This window comes from Podarcis raffonei, chromosome 10, assembly GCF_027172205.1.
Source record: "Podarcis raffonei isolate rPodRaf1 chromosome 10, rPodRaf1.pri, whole genome shotgun sequence".
Lineage (NCBI taxonomy): Eukaryota > Metazoa > Chordata > Lepidosauria > Squamata > Lacertidae > Podarcis > Podarcis raffonei.
In genome coordinates, this window is record NC_070611.1 from 23,016,230 (window position 1) to 23,032,140 (window position 15,911).

Sequence of the window (15,911 nt, forward strand, 5' to 3'; positions counted from 1 at the left end):
TTCCAGGGAGTCTTCTCTTCTCATGAGGTGGCCAAAGTATTGGAGCCTCAGCTTCAGGATCTGTCCTTCCAGTGAGCACTCAGGGCTGATTTCCTTCAGAATGGATAGGTTTGATCTTCTTGCAGTCCATGGGACTCTCAAGAGTCTCCTCCAGCACCATAATTCAAAAGCATCAATTCTTCGGCGATCAGCCTTCTTTATGGTCCAGCTCTTACTTCCATAGATCACTACTGGGAAAACCATAGCTTTAACTATACGGACCTTTGTTGGCAAGGTGAATAAGGTAGTCTAAATATCTAACTGTAAATCTTCTCATGTAACTGCACCAACAAGACCACAATCCTATAGCAATTCGCCCAGGAGTGTGCTCCACTGACCTCAATGGCACCTACTTCTAAACAGACATGTAAATCAGCAATGCTTTGAAATACCAACACTGAATTAATCTCTTCTCACTGTCAAGTATACAGCACACACGCCCTTTCAATGTAAACAGTCACTCAGTCCTGTCAATATTAAGACGGTATTTTTTAATTGAATTAAATTAACACACTCGAAGATCAATTGTTAAAGCTGCCAAGAATGGTGATTTCTTAGGCAGTAATCAATGCTTGCACTTCGGTGATGTTGAGTTCTGTACGCTATTGAAAGGCTTAACGGCCTTTGCTGTTCACAGTCTACAACAGGATTCCATTTCACGTGCTGTTTTCTGATTGGTGAAAAGGAAAGGTGTTTAGTTGCGAGAGATTAATGTATCATCTTATACTAATTGGCTAATATGCTCAACGATGGGATATCAGCTCCGCCCAAGGAATGACGGATAGCAGCGACAACCGGGGGAAAGAAAGACATAACATCTTACAAGGACAGAAAGAAACACCACGGACAGAATAACTGCCACACAAAGGAAGAACAAGAATATAGTTTGAGTTCCTCGCTTGTAGATTTATAAATCATTTAACTTGTCAACACGAAAAGAAGTTATTAATATTGCAGTTCTTGTATAAGGGGTTATTATTATGACCAGAATGTAATGGAAATTAATAAGGTTTTGGGATGCAGGAGAAAACAATCAAATCATCAAATCTAACACGTGGGGGGCCCCTCTTTATCTAAATTATATAATTCGGAATTTGAACGATTCTTATGAATAATAGTATTATAAATTGGTATTGTTATTATGAGGTTATTATTGGACTGTAATTGAAAAATATTATAAAAAATAAACTAATATTGTGGCTAGTGACATCATATTAGCTGATATTAATCTGTTAACTGAGGGCTGGTCTGTTACATAGGATTCCCTAGTATTTATCTCCCAGAACAAGCATGTATAGGCAACGTGGAACACCCATGTTATATGTGAAAATCTTTCGTAATGCGTTGGGCCCCAAGGACTGTGGATGAAATGCAGTGTTCAAAACTCCCCATTGTTCTAGGTGCACTTTGTGACAGGGAATTTCATAAACACGAGCAGTTTCTGAGCTCTGGGCACAGTACTTCATCTAAGATTTCAGATTAAAATTGCCATTGTTACTCAGAAGTAAATACTAACCAAGGTCAAAGAGGCTTCCTTCCCAAGTAAAACGTGCATGGATTGGGGACCTGAAAACTTTATTTTCTTTTAAACCCAACATTGTATCGGGTTCTTAAGTTGTCCGTTTCTTTTTAGTCTCAATTTGCAAGGCACCCGCTTCCTCCCTCCAGTTTATGGGGTGGGAATCATTCTACATCCCTTCCATAGTCCTACTGATTCAAAGTCTTGGCGGGACGAAAGCCACTCTCATTTTAACAGCTATACGCATACTTAACACAAACAGCCAGCATACAAACTTCTAGGTTTATTTTAAGTTTGCTAGGTCCATCACAATTATAAAGGCAAGTACCATCCATCTTTTGGCAAGTATACTGTATGAATGTACAAACATCAAATCCCTACAAGAATCACGTATTATTTACAAGTGTCCCAGACACAACATTAATTTCTCCTCATAAATAGTCTGTTACATTCCCCATCTCCCTGCATTCCTCAAAGCAAGTGTACACAGGTTTAGAATGACTGTGCTAAGCCTTGGCATCACGATTTTCCTTACCCCCTTAGGATCTTCCTTTTCTTCTTTTTGCCTGCAGCAGAAGTTTCAGTGTTAAGGCAGTTCACAATTAACATTGCTCTCAGCGCGCATGAAATATTTGTTGCTGGAATGGAAGTGGCAATTTAATACAATCCAGTATTATCAGCAAGTAGTTTGCTTCCCCACTCCAACTTCATCATAAATCTTTCAGTGTAGCATTCTCTTTTCAAGAACAATAAATCTCCCTTATAATTGGATTCTTTATAAGCATCGCCTCCTCAAAGGTCTTAGAACAGGGTTGTTGTTGTTTTTAATTCCAGCAATGGGGATTTTAACACTTGGGGTGGATGTGGCATGCAGTCAACTCCGGGCCTTTACAGTTGTTGGTTTGTTTTTTACAGAATAAAGTTTTTAACCTCTATACAACTTATGAATGAAAAGCTGGTAACATATTTTTAAGTGTTCACAGTGCAAACCTTTATATATAGATTAATTAAAAATAAAACTTTTCAATATAAAAATAGAATGCTTTGAAAGGTTTTACACCAACAAAACTAGCTATCAATCCTACGTCAAACAGTCTATACAGTAGAATGCACTGAACTCCACAGGAACAGAAACGAAACATGACGCTCAAGAGTTAAGAGCAGTTTACAAAATTATTTAAATTACTGTTTTTAAAAACCTGCGTTTTTGGTCATTATTCTAAAGACATATATGGCATGTCACAATCCATGGAATCAGTCAAATATATCAAGCAGTTATGGGCTATGTCAAAATCTATTTTCAGTTCTTTCTCAATGGCATGCCCAGCTTAGCAGCAGTTGCACTCCTTTTGGTTCAAGTTTGGCTGATCTCTCCCCCCCCTTTCCTTTGTTCGCGCTCTTCTCCTTTCTCCTGCTGCAAATCCTTTGATTAACACACAGCCATTGTTGCTAAAATTTAGAGTTACTACTCAGCTGATTTCTTAAGCCTCTGCAATGTTGGCCACAAATTTGTTTAACCTACTGGTTGCAGAGACTTCTAAGTTTTAAACCTTGTTGCAGAATGGGAATGCCAGTTGTTGCAATATTTTTATCACATGATAATTTCAATTAGTATACTGTGTTCTTTTGCAAAAACAAGAATTGTGGTCCTTGGTCTACGTGATAAATGCCCATTTGGTCACTGTATGCCTTCAAAACAGCCAAATTGCTACAGCAGGCAAAACAAATCTTCAATAGAGATGAGATAACTGTTTGCAACCTTAGGCAGCAAAAGACTGCTGACCAAGTGTTAGCTCATTTGTTAAGTGCCTGGAAGTCTGAGTTACTGATGAATCTATGAATTCATCTGCTGTACATGATGTAATTTATAGCAGCAGCTAGATTGCTCACAAATGAATGATAGCTGGCATTAGATTAGGTGTTGCAATAGCACTGTTGGTGCTACGGTTGCCCATCACACTTGAAAATTCTTATCTGGACAACACAGAAATCCATAGCTTTCAGCAACATGAAATTGTCTCCTCAAAGTAGTGCAATTTGTACAACACAAACAAACACAGTGCCTTCACAGAAACCAACAGACAAAAAAAGTCATTGGCCACGATTTATGGTTTCCCACCCCATGATGGTAAAAACGTGCTTGGTCATGTATTTGCTTCCCTGTCTATGTTGTCTTGCGAAGACAAAAGAGATGGATAAGGTGCAACACATTTCACATTGACGTAGGTGGCATTCACGTGAACGTAATGCTCTCCAATGAAAGTAGAGAAGATCATTGATATATCTGAAACTAACTCGGAGAACGCTGGCCGCAGTTCAGGCTTTGGATGCCAACATTTTAGCATGACTTCATACCTGCAGTTGAAAGACAAGGAAAGTGAATTATCCTCTATAGAGCATTATCCCTAAAACTTGGCAATATTTGTATTATAAACCATTTCCTTACAGTGGATCTGGGCAATATTCAGGCTGCAAGAGCCTTCTTCCTTGTAGCAAGTAGATAGTGATGTCAAAAGAGTTGACGTCAGGGTAGGGTGGTGCTCCTCTTGTCATCAGCTCCCACAGTAATACTCCAAAGGACCACTAACAAAAAACAAAGAAGAGCTTGGGTCTTTCTATAGCACACACAAACACACACACACATTTTACTATGGGCTTAACCTTCAAAAAATTAAACTAGCCATTACAAACCTGGTACTCTCCAGAAGTTTTGGACTGGAGGGCACCACGTTGGCAATGGCTGAATCAAATTTTGTGCTGTAAACAATAGAGAGAACCAAGAGTTAAGAACATTAATGACGTACACCAGCCTTCCCCTAAGCTGGGGTCCTTCAGATGTCCACGGCTACAGCTTCAATCATTTCCAGCCATTGGCCTCCAAAATATCTGGAGGATACCTTGTTGGGGAAGGCTGGTCTTCACACTGGTTATTCAGTTCTACGTGCTGCAACATATGTTAGGAGAAAATTCTTAGAAGTTTTAAAATATTAAATTGTCTTGAGAGCATTTACACCAACAAAACTAGTCGAGAATATATGGCAAAGTACAGCAGGTCAAATGGAAATCTGAATCTTGACAGGACAGCCCTTCACTATTGGTAAAGGGTATCTACTTGGAACTAGAACCAATTACCATCTTGCATAGTCAAAGGGCATGCTGGCTGAGGAAAGAGGCGATCTGGGCTGGGCAACACTGAATGATGTCATGTCTACCATAAGGGAACTTCTACCCAGAACAGAGTAACATTTCAAGTGAAGAGAGGGACTCCAAGAAAGCAACACACACAGTTTGGAATCCACAACACTTCTCAACAAGGACTGATGATGAAAAAGGCTGGGACAAGTCCCTCTACTGTTTATGGAGATCACAAACAGAAAAACAGAATTTTAAGATGTGGGAGGTGGGAAATGGATCTGGTTAGATTAAGTTGACCAACCCTCAGAGATTGGCTAATGTGCTCAAGTTTGTCACAGGTTTCTTCCAAATTGGTTTGCTTATGACTGAGGGTGTGACCATCAAGACAGGCAGGGTCCTAAAATTTTGCCAACCACGGCTGTCATGTCTAAAATTCTGTGGTTTGAGGATGTGTGCCCAAAAGCAAAAAAGAGAAAACCAGTCAGATTTATTCCTCAAGCTAAAAGTGCTGAATCTTAGTTCTGATTTAGGATTGCAAGCTTTTTGCATTAATCTACCATGTCGTTCTTTTCCTTTAATATTTCCAGGAATGCTTTGAAATGTGGAAAGTCAGCAAGAGCTACATAAATAATTATAGACATATTACCACATCTGACTTTGTAGTGAACTTCTGAGTCTGCAAACTTTCTAAAGCCATCCATTTTACTGGCAGTTTGGCTCCTGTTTTATTGTGTACGCTGTAGTACTCTTTATCATAGACATCTCTAGCAAGGCCAAAATCAGCAACTTTGACAGTGAATTTTTCATCCAACCTAGAAAAATGATAAATACCATTATCTGTAAACGAAACAACACAATGCCTTTGAGGACATAGCTTTGGAAGGCTATGTTACATATTTCAACAAATAATAAACAGGCAAACGACAGCAATATCTAATAAACATGCTTATAATACCATTAAAATGATGGCACCTCCTTAACAACTAAGATGCAGTGATCTGGTATTTGGAGATAATGAACACCAGTGCCCACAACATCTATTATGTAGTGTGTCTTTCGCTAAACATAGCTTCCACATAAACACCATTAAACTGAATGGACACCGTCATCGTGGATAAGCACAGCTGTAAACTTAGGGCAACGTCTGCTCATTTCAGCATGGCTTGCACCATGGAAATTTCTAGTAGCTGCTGAACTATTGGGCTATTTTTCATTCTCAGTATTTTACATTCTATCTAAAATATTGATATAGGCAGAACAAATCTATAATTGTTTAGGTGTGAGGGAAAGCTCCTATCAAAAAGACTGCTAACCTGCTCTGTACATGTGGGCTGAGTTGAAGGAGAAAGCTAAGGATTAAACCCTATACAAATCCAGAGTGGAGTCCCTAAGGCAGTTGGGTGGTGCCTTGCACGTCTCCTGCCAAGCATCTTGCTCTGATTTCCTTTGGGCCACATCAATGAGGCCAAGAGTCTTGCCATCTGGGTAGCCCAGGTCCTCCATACACACTGCCCAAGCTTGCGCCCCAGACAGGTCACTCCAGTGCTGCTAACACAGCAAAAACAATACAGGAGACAGCAGCTTTGAGTTACCAGTCTCTGCAACCACAGCAGGCACTGTGATTCTCCAGCAGTTTGACTTTGACCCCTGGAGGAGCACTCCTTTGTCTCTTGAGACCGATGGAAAAAGAGTTGAGCATGCATGGTGATCCAAATCACACAACCGTATCACCACATGCCAGTCATGGCTAGTATAATATATTTCTGGTTGGCAGGAAAGTTACAGCCAATCCCCGACCACAGGTACTTTCACTAGTTCTCCACTAAGTAATTTTCCCCCCTTTTATATTTGGCAACTGAAGCTGCAAAGCAGACTTGAATGGCCTTGGATGACTTGAATGTTTTCTCCCCTTTCGTATCTTAGAAGAACCTCATCAAAATGAAAAACTACTAAGTGAAATAAGCCAGTGGGTTAACAATTCTGCAAGTTGAATAGTAAAAATGGAGCTGCTTTACTGACGTGCTTAATACTTAAATAACACTTTTTAAAAGTTTGCACACTCATCTACAAAGGGACAGTCACATTTTTATGCTAACTGAACTCAAACACCAAATGTCTTGAGAATGAACTTTTAATTAATGTGGTTAAGCTCATTAATTCATAATGTTGGCGATGCATCAGTATTAACAATGCTGACAGCTATTGTACCAATCTTTCATTGTATGAACTAAACTGTCTGGTCACTCAGACACTAATAAGATTCTTTGCATAATTTTTGTTAGGTATAAAAATTCTTGCATAGCAGAGGTCAAAGCAAAGCCATGTACAGAAGGCCCCTCTGTACAGAACTTTGGTTTATTTTCTTTCTGTAACTCAGCCATGTTTATTTCAGTGCAGTAACATAGTGAAGATGTGCATTTGATGAGTAACTTTAGCAACTGCATAATGAAACTAAAAGAGGAAAATTGTAGTTCTCTAAAACAAATTTGGCAGGTAATTTGTCACCTATCATGGTGACATGAAGCCACAATTGCTTTTGAATCAGTTAATTCACCTGCAAGCACTCCAAAGGCAATAGTTCACAATGTTGTGTACAAGCAAACATGTTAAAAATGGTGCTGTGCTATGGCAAAAAAAGTTCCTTCATTGGTACACAGTGAAGGAACTGTGTACCTAAGCTCCTTTGTACTAGGCTCATTGGAGAGCTTGTGTGTGCAAACACTAAATCCAATGGACCGGCAGCAATAAAATCTGACAAAGGTGTCTTTCTTTCTTTTTTTAAAAAATGTGTTCACAGAAGAAAAGCATGAATACATTTTTGTTGTTGAAGGAGGAACGCCTCAAATGTTTGAGTAGAAGACCCTAGTACATTATTTCATTTGGTAACATGAGTATTTATTTACACTGCACCTTCTGGATTAATGTTGGAATCAGCCTTTTTGAATCTATGCCACTGAAGGCAACTGTTTAGTCAAAATGTGCCTGGCAATTAACATTGTCTACAACAGGTTACACATGACAATTGATTTTACAGCTTGTTGACTGTAGGTTGTGAGCCCTCAAATTTTCTCATGTCCTTCAGTGCATTGTATGTTATATGGGTATACAAAAGTAGATTCACTGAGGCTTGGGAGCTGAGGAATGTTGATAATAGATTGTGGAAGTTTTATTCATTTCATTTTTCATACAGAAACTGTTTTATTTTTGTTGACGTGTGTGAGTAACATTTACAGTTTGTCGTGTCCAATTCAGCCAGGAGCATGGAAGCAAAGGATTTCAAAGGTAAGCCTTGGCATTTTTAGGAAGTTCTCTTAAGCAGAAACATTTCAGTGGAATAATTCTGCCCAGAAAAATGCTTTTAAGGCTGCGGACCTATGCACACTTCCCTAGAAGCAACACAGAATGAATTGCCTCAGAGTTAATACACACAGGATTGTGCTGCACAAGTGATATGCAGTGGTACCTTGGGCTGAGAACTTAATTCGTTCTGGAGGTCCGTTCTTAACCTGAAACTGTTCTTAACCTGAGGTACCACTTTAGCTAATGGGGGCCTCAGGTAAATTTCTGTTCTCATCCTGAAGCAAAGTTCTTAACCCGAGGTACTATTTCTGGGTTAGCGGAGTCTGTAACCTGAGGTACCACTGTATAGCTTTCTATGTAAAGCTCAGCAGTTCTCGGCATGGCAATTACATCAGTGGAAGTGAGTTTCTGAGCTCTACACTAGAATGGCATGACACGAGAGCAACAAATAGAAGTTGCTCATGCAATGTGAAACGTTCCTTCTTCAAGCATTACTTTAGCCAAACACCATCAGACTGTGGAATCAGATTGCTGTACTTACATACAATTTCTTGCTGCTAAATCTCTATGCACAAACTTTTTGCTTGCGAGGTATTTCATTCCTTTTGCCACTTGCAGGCCAAATCCAATCAAGTCCTTTACTGTTGGGTTCTATAAAACATGGGCAGCAATTTTCATTAGATAACATAATACACCAGAACATTTAATAATTGATAACAACAACAAACCATAGTACAGAAGTCAGTTTCAAAATGCAATTGATGAAGCATGTCATTAGGTTTATGTCTGGGGTCATTAACATGATGCTTATGATCAACCAGTCACAAACACCCCCTTTGACATGCTACCAAGATCTCTGGTTCCTCCTGTTTTTGGGGGGTTTGTTTGTTTTTAAATTAAATGGATGGGGTTGGTTTTCAAGGGATGTTGCCTAGGTGAGTTTTATTGTTTGGGGACTGAGGGAAGAGATATTGCCTGTCTGCATTTGTTTTTTGGGTGTGGAGAATTGTTGCTTGCCTGGCTGAGTTTGTGTGTTGGGAGAAAGATGTATGGCTGAATTTGGTTTTTTGAGAGGTAGGGAATGTTGCCTGTGTGAGTCTGTGTGGATGGGTTTGGGTTTTTTGGCAAGGAGGGACCCTGAAAGGTTGGTGACTACTGTCCTGTGTCTTACCACCAGCTTTTTGAAAACTAAACTTTGCATAGTGGAGGAAACATAGCATCTGGTTTTAATGGCAACACATAAAAAAAATAATGCAATCCTAATCTACTCATAGGGACATGGGTGGTGCTGTGGGTTAAACCACAGAGCCTAGGACTTGCCGATCAGAAGGTTGGAGGATGGGGTGAGTTCCGTTGCTCGGTCCCTGCTCCTGCCAACCTAGCAGTTTGAAAGCATGTCAAAGTGCAATAGGTAGTGCTCCAGCGGGAAGGTAAACGGTGTTTCTGTGCACTGCTCTGGTTCACGAGAAGTGGCTTAGTCACGCTGGCCACATGACCCAGAAGCTGTACGCCGGCTCCCTCGGCCAATAAAGCAAGATGAGCGCTGCAACCCCAGAGTCAGCCATGACTGGACCTAATGGTCAGGGGTCCCTTTACCTTTACCTTTAATCTACTCATAGGAAAGTTCAATGCAATTCAATGGGGCTTATTCCCAGGTAAGGAGGAATAGTAATGCTACATATTCCCAGTCTACTAAAATATTTGTAAGGCAGAATCATATAATAAAAGTTAGTTAGATGACAGATCTTGGGAACTCATTTTGTGCCGGTGAATGCTTAGGAGTGAAAGGTAATAATTACATTTATATAATATCATGCTATTACAGGGTTGTTGCTTTTCTTGGTTGACTGGCAGTTCTACTTTTAATTTATAAGACTGACTATATGCACAGATGGCATTTTTAAAGCTGTTTGATGACAGTTTTGTGGCATATTTTAGGGAGGAAATTATTTATTGTTTGGAAAACATCATGGCTTTAAACCATTCTTTTGGATTATTATTCCATGGCAGAAAGATTTGCTAAAAACCCAGACTGTATTAACCACAATTAAAAGTGATGGTTGAACAAATCAGTTAATGTGTTTAGGTTGAGCAGAGCTGCAGTCATGTATAACGGCCAACTTTACGATATCACTGAAGCACATCCTGGATTGTACTTACATGAGACTCATTCCTAATGAAGTTCCGAAGATCCCCGTGTTTCATGTAAGGAAGCACAACCAAAGGAGACCCTTCACTGGGCAAGCAAATTCCAAGCAGTGATAGGACATTGGGATGAGTGAAATCTTTCATTATGATTCCTTCTTTTAGGAACTGGGATACTTCGTCCAAATCTGTAATCCCTGAGAAATGCAGTAGCAAAACCAAACCATAGCACAGATCATTTCTAGCACATTTTAACACAACTGAAATTTACAGGAACAAGTGTCAAATATTACCCTTTACCTCATCCCCCCTCCCTGCATTCAGAACGAAACAAAACTCTTTTAAATACACATTTATTAAATAATATCTGATTTCTCTCTCAATATTAGGTCAATAGTCCCTCCTCTAAATATTATATCCAGTGTGTCTAATCAGATAAGAAACATTACTAAGTGTTTGCAGAACTAGGCAGAACTCCATACCTATAGCCAACTGAACTTGAATTGTCATCTGCATAGCTGAATGAATGTTTATCATGGCCAGAATATACTTTAACACATTCACAGCATACATTTGTAGTTCCAGAATTCTTTCCTTGTTTTTATTGCACCTCCCTTCCTTTTTCATAGACTAGAAATAATAAATAGAAATGTCCCAAGTGCAGAGCCAGAAGAAGGCCATTTACTAGTGTGTGCCAATTTGCTCCTGCAGTTTCCAACTGTCTCACTCATAAAAAATGAATACAAAGCAGCCCAGCAGTGTGTAAAATGATACCAGCATGTTTTCTTTCTTTCCTTTAATCTTCTATTTATCTGGGGGGTGGGGCGGGGAGAGGATGTGAATTTTCCTCCACAAGGACATGGTGAGACAAATCAATTGTTCAGGGAACTTTATATGCAAGACACCGTCCGAAAATAGCCCATATACAACTAATATTGCTAGGGTGTGAAAGTGCACTTTGATAAGGCAGCTGATTCTGTTGACTCTGAAATTCATTGTGGTTCGCTATGAAAAACTATGACTCACTATTCAAGGATTTCACAGCACAGTGGATTTTCCTGCCGTCGGTATCCAACAAAGTTCCATGGTAGACACATCCAAAATGCCCTGCATTGAGAATAAGGTTAGCCTTCTGTTACTTTTTTTGCCAATTATTTTTATTGATTTTCCATAATTTTAAACAAACTGTCACCAAATTAATACAAAATCAAAACAAATTCAAATGAGCTGACTTCCCACCCAACCCGATGTCTCCTCTATTTTCCTCCCTTCTTTGCTGCTCCCAATAAAATAACTTTTCCGACTATCATTTCAATATACATTCATCCCTTCTCCCTACACATCACCTGTTCAGTTACCAATTTCTGCTACGGCTTTTATACATTGTTATAACAAAATAGTCGAGTAGGGCAAATCCTCTTTTATCTACCCGTCATACTCATTCATCTATTCTGAAACATTTCCTTCTGTTACCTCTTGAGTAACACTTTGAAAAACAGATCTTGCTTCTTCCCAGACAACATACACACATTCCTCCCTAGCATGGCCTTGAACATTGCTGCCTGATGTCTGGCCCCAGTAATAAACAACAGCCTCACTGGTGCTGCATGCAGAGGGTGAAAATGAAACCCCTAGAATTTTTTTTGTATAAATATGTAATACACATTGCCTCCCTCTAACACTGCCAATCTCTCAGTGTCACCCACCCTTCACATTTCGCCAAGTTTAATTTTACATACTACCAGTTCATTAATAAATCATTTATAAATAAACATAATCCATCTCTCTTCTTCTCTGTCTGAAAGTCTCAGAAGCAGTCAAGATGGTACACGTTGTGGTCCTTCCTCTCCCTTTCACTGTTCTCATTTCCAACTTTAACCTTCAAGGGGGGTGGACTGATGTAATTAACAATCAACAAAATCCATATCTCCTCTCCATCCTCCCCCCTAAACTAATAAATCTTTCTGCAGTCCATCCTGCTGATCCTGAATTCCATTACATCCGACACCACAGCTTATTCTCTTCCTAGTGCTTAACAGTCAATCCAGTTGTTACCAATCTTTTACTATTATTTTTATATCACAATACGAAGTTCCAAGGGGTGGTCAAAATCCCTCAAAACTCCCTCAAGATTGTTACTCTCTGTCTTCTTTCAGGCAAAGTCATTAGTTATAAAATAAATCCATCACAAAGAGGTGTCTTTAAAGTCCACTTTTCCCGAAAACTTTACCTTCCAGTACTTTTGGGGAAGGTAGATAATGCAAATCCAGAGAAAGAAAGAAAAAGACTCAAAATATTGCCTCCCCTCCCCTCCCTTCCTTCCACCGTTCAAGCAAAGTAGAAATTAGCATCTTTCATTCTTTCCAAACAAATGCTTTTCTCCTGCAGCATAAATCAGGATCTTTTCAGGGGAGTGCCTCTTCACTTGCCAATTATGTCCAAATTCAAAGGTATTCCACAGCTCACCACAGTAGCTTACTGGGGCTGTCCTTGAACAGAGCCATTGTGCCCAGTGCCTTCACCTTTTCATCTTTGAGACGGGGATTTCCACCACAATTTGCAAAGAAAAGGCAGTAGCTGATGACCACGGGTCGTGCCCTTTTGATACCCTCAAAAGGTAAGGGGAGGCATCCCCCTTATTCCCCGTTAATTTCTGTCTGGGACTCCTCCTGGGTGCAGGAGTGCCCAAGAGGACAACTTGCCGGGTTTGCTGCCAAACAGGAAGTCCAGACTTCTGTTATTTCATACACCCATAGATAAAGGTTTGTACGAAGTCAGTGCTGACTCTTATTTTCCTATTACCTTTAAGGACAATGGCGATATATACTCAAGACTTTAATTGGCAGCAGATTCCAGGTAGAGAGAGAAAAAATACTTTGCATAATGCATCATGCCACAAGCTATATTGCTGTGCAATGGGCTTTAAATGGGGATTCAATAAATTCATTAAAATAGACATAGACATTGTGGGGGGTGGGGAACAAGATGAAACTATTAGAGACTGGATAATCAGATGCATCAGACAAAGAAAAAATAGCCCTAAACAGCCTGCACGGATTGGTGGTTGACATGCGACTATCTGAGAGAACACCTCTTTCTGTAAAATCCAGACCCGAGATCACTGGAGGCCTTACCATGCCTGCCAGACATTGGGACTTGAGAAGGGAGGGTCTTCTCTGCAATGACCCTCTTACTGTAGAACTACTTTCCCTTAGTGGTACAATTGGAATCTACTGTAATGGCGTTCTGCCAGCTGGTTAAAACAACTATTCGCAAGAGTAATTCTGAGCACCAATTAAACGTTTTGATGCTTGATGCACGACTCTGGAGATGTGTGGCTTGAGATGACAGACTCAACACCTACCTCTTCCTATTACTTCACTGAAATGTACTATCAGGCTATCAGCACCAATAACCACATGCTCAACTTCTTTGACCAAGTCTGGATTTAAGGCGCTTATGTCAATGTGGACATTAGTCTGCAACAATGGACTGGCTAAATCAGAGTCTCCAGTAGACAGGATGGGAGATAGGTCCGTGTGAGGATAATGGGATGGTCTGCATGATCCATTCTGAGATAAAGTTGGAAACTGATCTATAAGAAAAATAGAAATAGATATATCAGCAATGAGTTCTACCATAAAGGGCTGGATTTCATTTATTTGAACGTTTCCTCCCTGCTTTTCTCTGTTAGTAGATTGAAACACAGTTTACAAAATCACCAACGCACATCAAAACAATGATTCTAAAGTTATTAAAAAGCAGTATCCTATAATAAGATCATGCTAAAAAGAATTCAGTTTGAAAGCTAGAAGATAAAAACATTCACACCAAAACATCAGAAAATAACAAGATCTTAATGGCATTCCTATAGCTTAAAAGGGAGGGGAATGAAATGTACCCTTTTAAGGATAGAGTTTCACAGACCCTCCAACATGCTGAGTCCCCAAACCAAATAATGTATCTTCCTAGCCATGCTCCTGCACTAGTCATGTGACCCGTGCAAGATTGCGGGGTCCAATACATGCTTTTTCCAGGGCTGTGCTCTCAGATGAGAGCACAGCACCCAAAAATGGGCATTTTGGGACAGTACGCAATATTGTGGTCCTGAAAAAAGCACTTGGGGGCGGGCGTGAGATTGCTGTGTCCAAAATGGCTGCTGTCCTCTCACATGAAAAAAACGGGATTTGTAGGGTATGGTTCCAGAATCTAGGCCAGGGCTGTGGAATCTCTATTTAGGCACACTTGGTCTCCCCCATGTGGCTCACCAGGCCATTTCGGCCAAGCTCACTGGCACTGGAATTGCATCTTCAAAAGAGGTTGCTGTAACTGCTTTTTGATGAACAGTCGTTACAGCAACCTCCTTTGAATTTTGACTAGTGTCAATCATTCGACATCATTATGGTGTCATAATCATACAGCTGGCCAGATCCAGTTCCCCACCACCGATCTAGGCAGCGCAGTGTAATTTGATTCAGGCCTGACCTGCAGAATCTGTTCTGAATTCTAAGCCTTAGGCCTTTAATGCTGAAGCCAATAACAAAGAAAAGATTATCTGGAGGCTTTTGGGTCAAAGGATGTGACTTGCAGTAAAGAAATATCTCTCTCTGCCAAAATGGACCATTATATCATTTGTCTGGGTTTTTTAATTCAGAGGTTTTATATTTAATTCAGAGGTTTTATATAAACTATGCCATTTTGCCATGTCTCACCAATGTTGTCATAATGCAATCTAATTTTTTAGACTGAAGAAAGCAAAAGTCAAGGCCCCACTTGAATTTTGCAGAATTCTACTTACAGCCACAGTTATCTGTACTTGTATTATCCGTGGGGGAGCATAGGATTGGGAAATGACACATTTGTGAAAAAGGAGGATATAGCAAAGTCCATAGGTTATTGTTAGATTATCATTTGCTGGGCAATTGAAAATCTGATGAATACTTCCTAAGTGCCTGTGACTATATTTATCTAATGGTAAATATTCAACTAGGAAAATAGCTTGAGTGATTCATTTCCTGAAGTTTTACACTGCAACAAAATTAAGTATTGCAGATGTTAACCTTTGACCGTAACTTTTTAAATATATTAAAATAAAATATCTCACTTCAAAGCAGTGACTGATATGATATTGATCTTTACAGACTGTTCTGTTTTTTATGTTGTTTTCTAGATGTAGTCAGTCTGGCTTAAACCCACAAGTGAGCACAGTATGGCATACCAAAACAAACAAACAAAAAACAAAAACTGGTGGCAACTCCCTGTCAAGTCTGGTTTCTAAGGGAGACCCTGCAATTCATATCCTCCACAGAAAAGTAAGTTCTGGTGTTGGAGGGCATGCTATGCCACATCTACTAAGTATGGACGGGACATAGCAGGATGAACACACAGAAAACTGCAATTCTGCTTAAGAACAGAAGAGCAATGATTTATTAGCACTAGGAGCCACCTGTCTGGAAGCAGCTATAATGTAATAATTGTTATGGCCATATTCAGATGAAATATCCATTATATTTATATTGCAGATGTCTAGAAACATGACTGCCAAATTTACAAGGCTCTTTTCAGCTACAAATAGTCTAAAGTAATATGGTAAATAAAATTAGAAGCCTTTCAGTACCAATCTGATTCTAATTTCACTCCTCAACTGTTATAAATATTTGTATTAGTTTTGATTGATGAATTTGGAGGTGGGGGAGTTAAGGAACAATGTTATAAATATGTCCCATTTAGGGACAATGTATGAAATTATTTTTTCATTGGGAAAGATCACTAA

General features: G+C 39.6%; 1 protein-coding gene across 1 annotated transcript in view; it reads right to left on the reverse strand.

Annotated features, from left to right (window-relative positions):
* Nucleotides 1–1,828: 1,828 nt before the first annotated feature.
* MET (MET proto-oncogene, receptor tyrosine kinase) overlaps nt 1,829–15,911 on the reverse strand; it is a 97,191-nt gene continuing 83,108 nt past the window's right edge. Inside the window, exons 15-21 of the mRNA XM_053405906.1 lie at nt 13,503–13,733; nt 11,165–11,245; nt 10,154–10,335; nt 8,535–8,644; nt 5,340–5,505; nt 4,005–4,141; nt 1,829–3,913 (exon numbers count right to left, since the gene is read on the reverse strand). Of these exons, the coding sequence (XP_053261881.1) occupies nt 3,703–3,913; nt 4,005–4,141; nt 5,340–5,505; nt 8,535–8,644; nt 10,154–10,335; nt 11,165–11,245; nt 13,503–13,733 (1,118 nt within the window). The 3' untranslated portion in view covers nt 1,829–3,702. The remainder of the gene's footprint in view (nt 3,914–4,004; nt 4,142–5,339; nt 5,506–8,534; nt 8,645–10,153; nt 10,336–11,164; nt 11,246–13,502; nt 13,734–15,911) is intronic.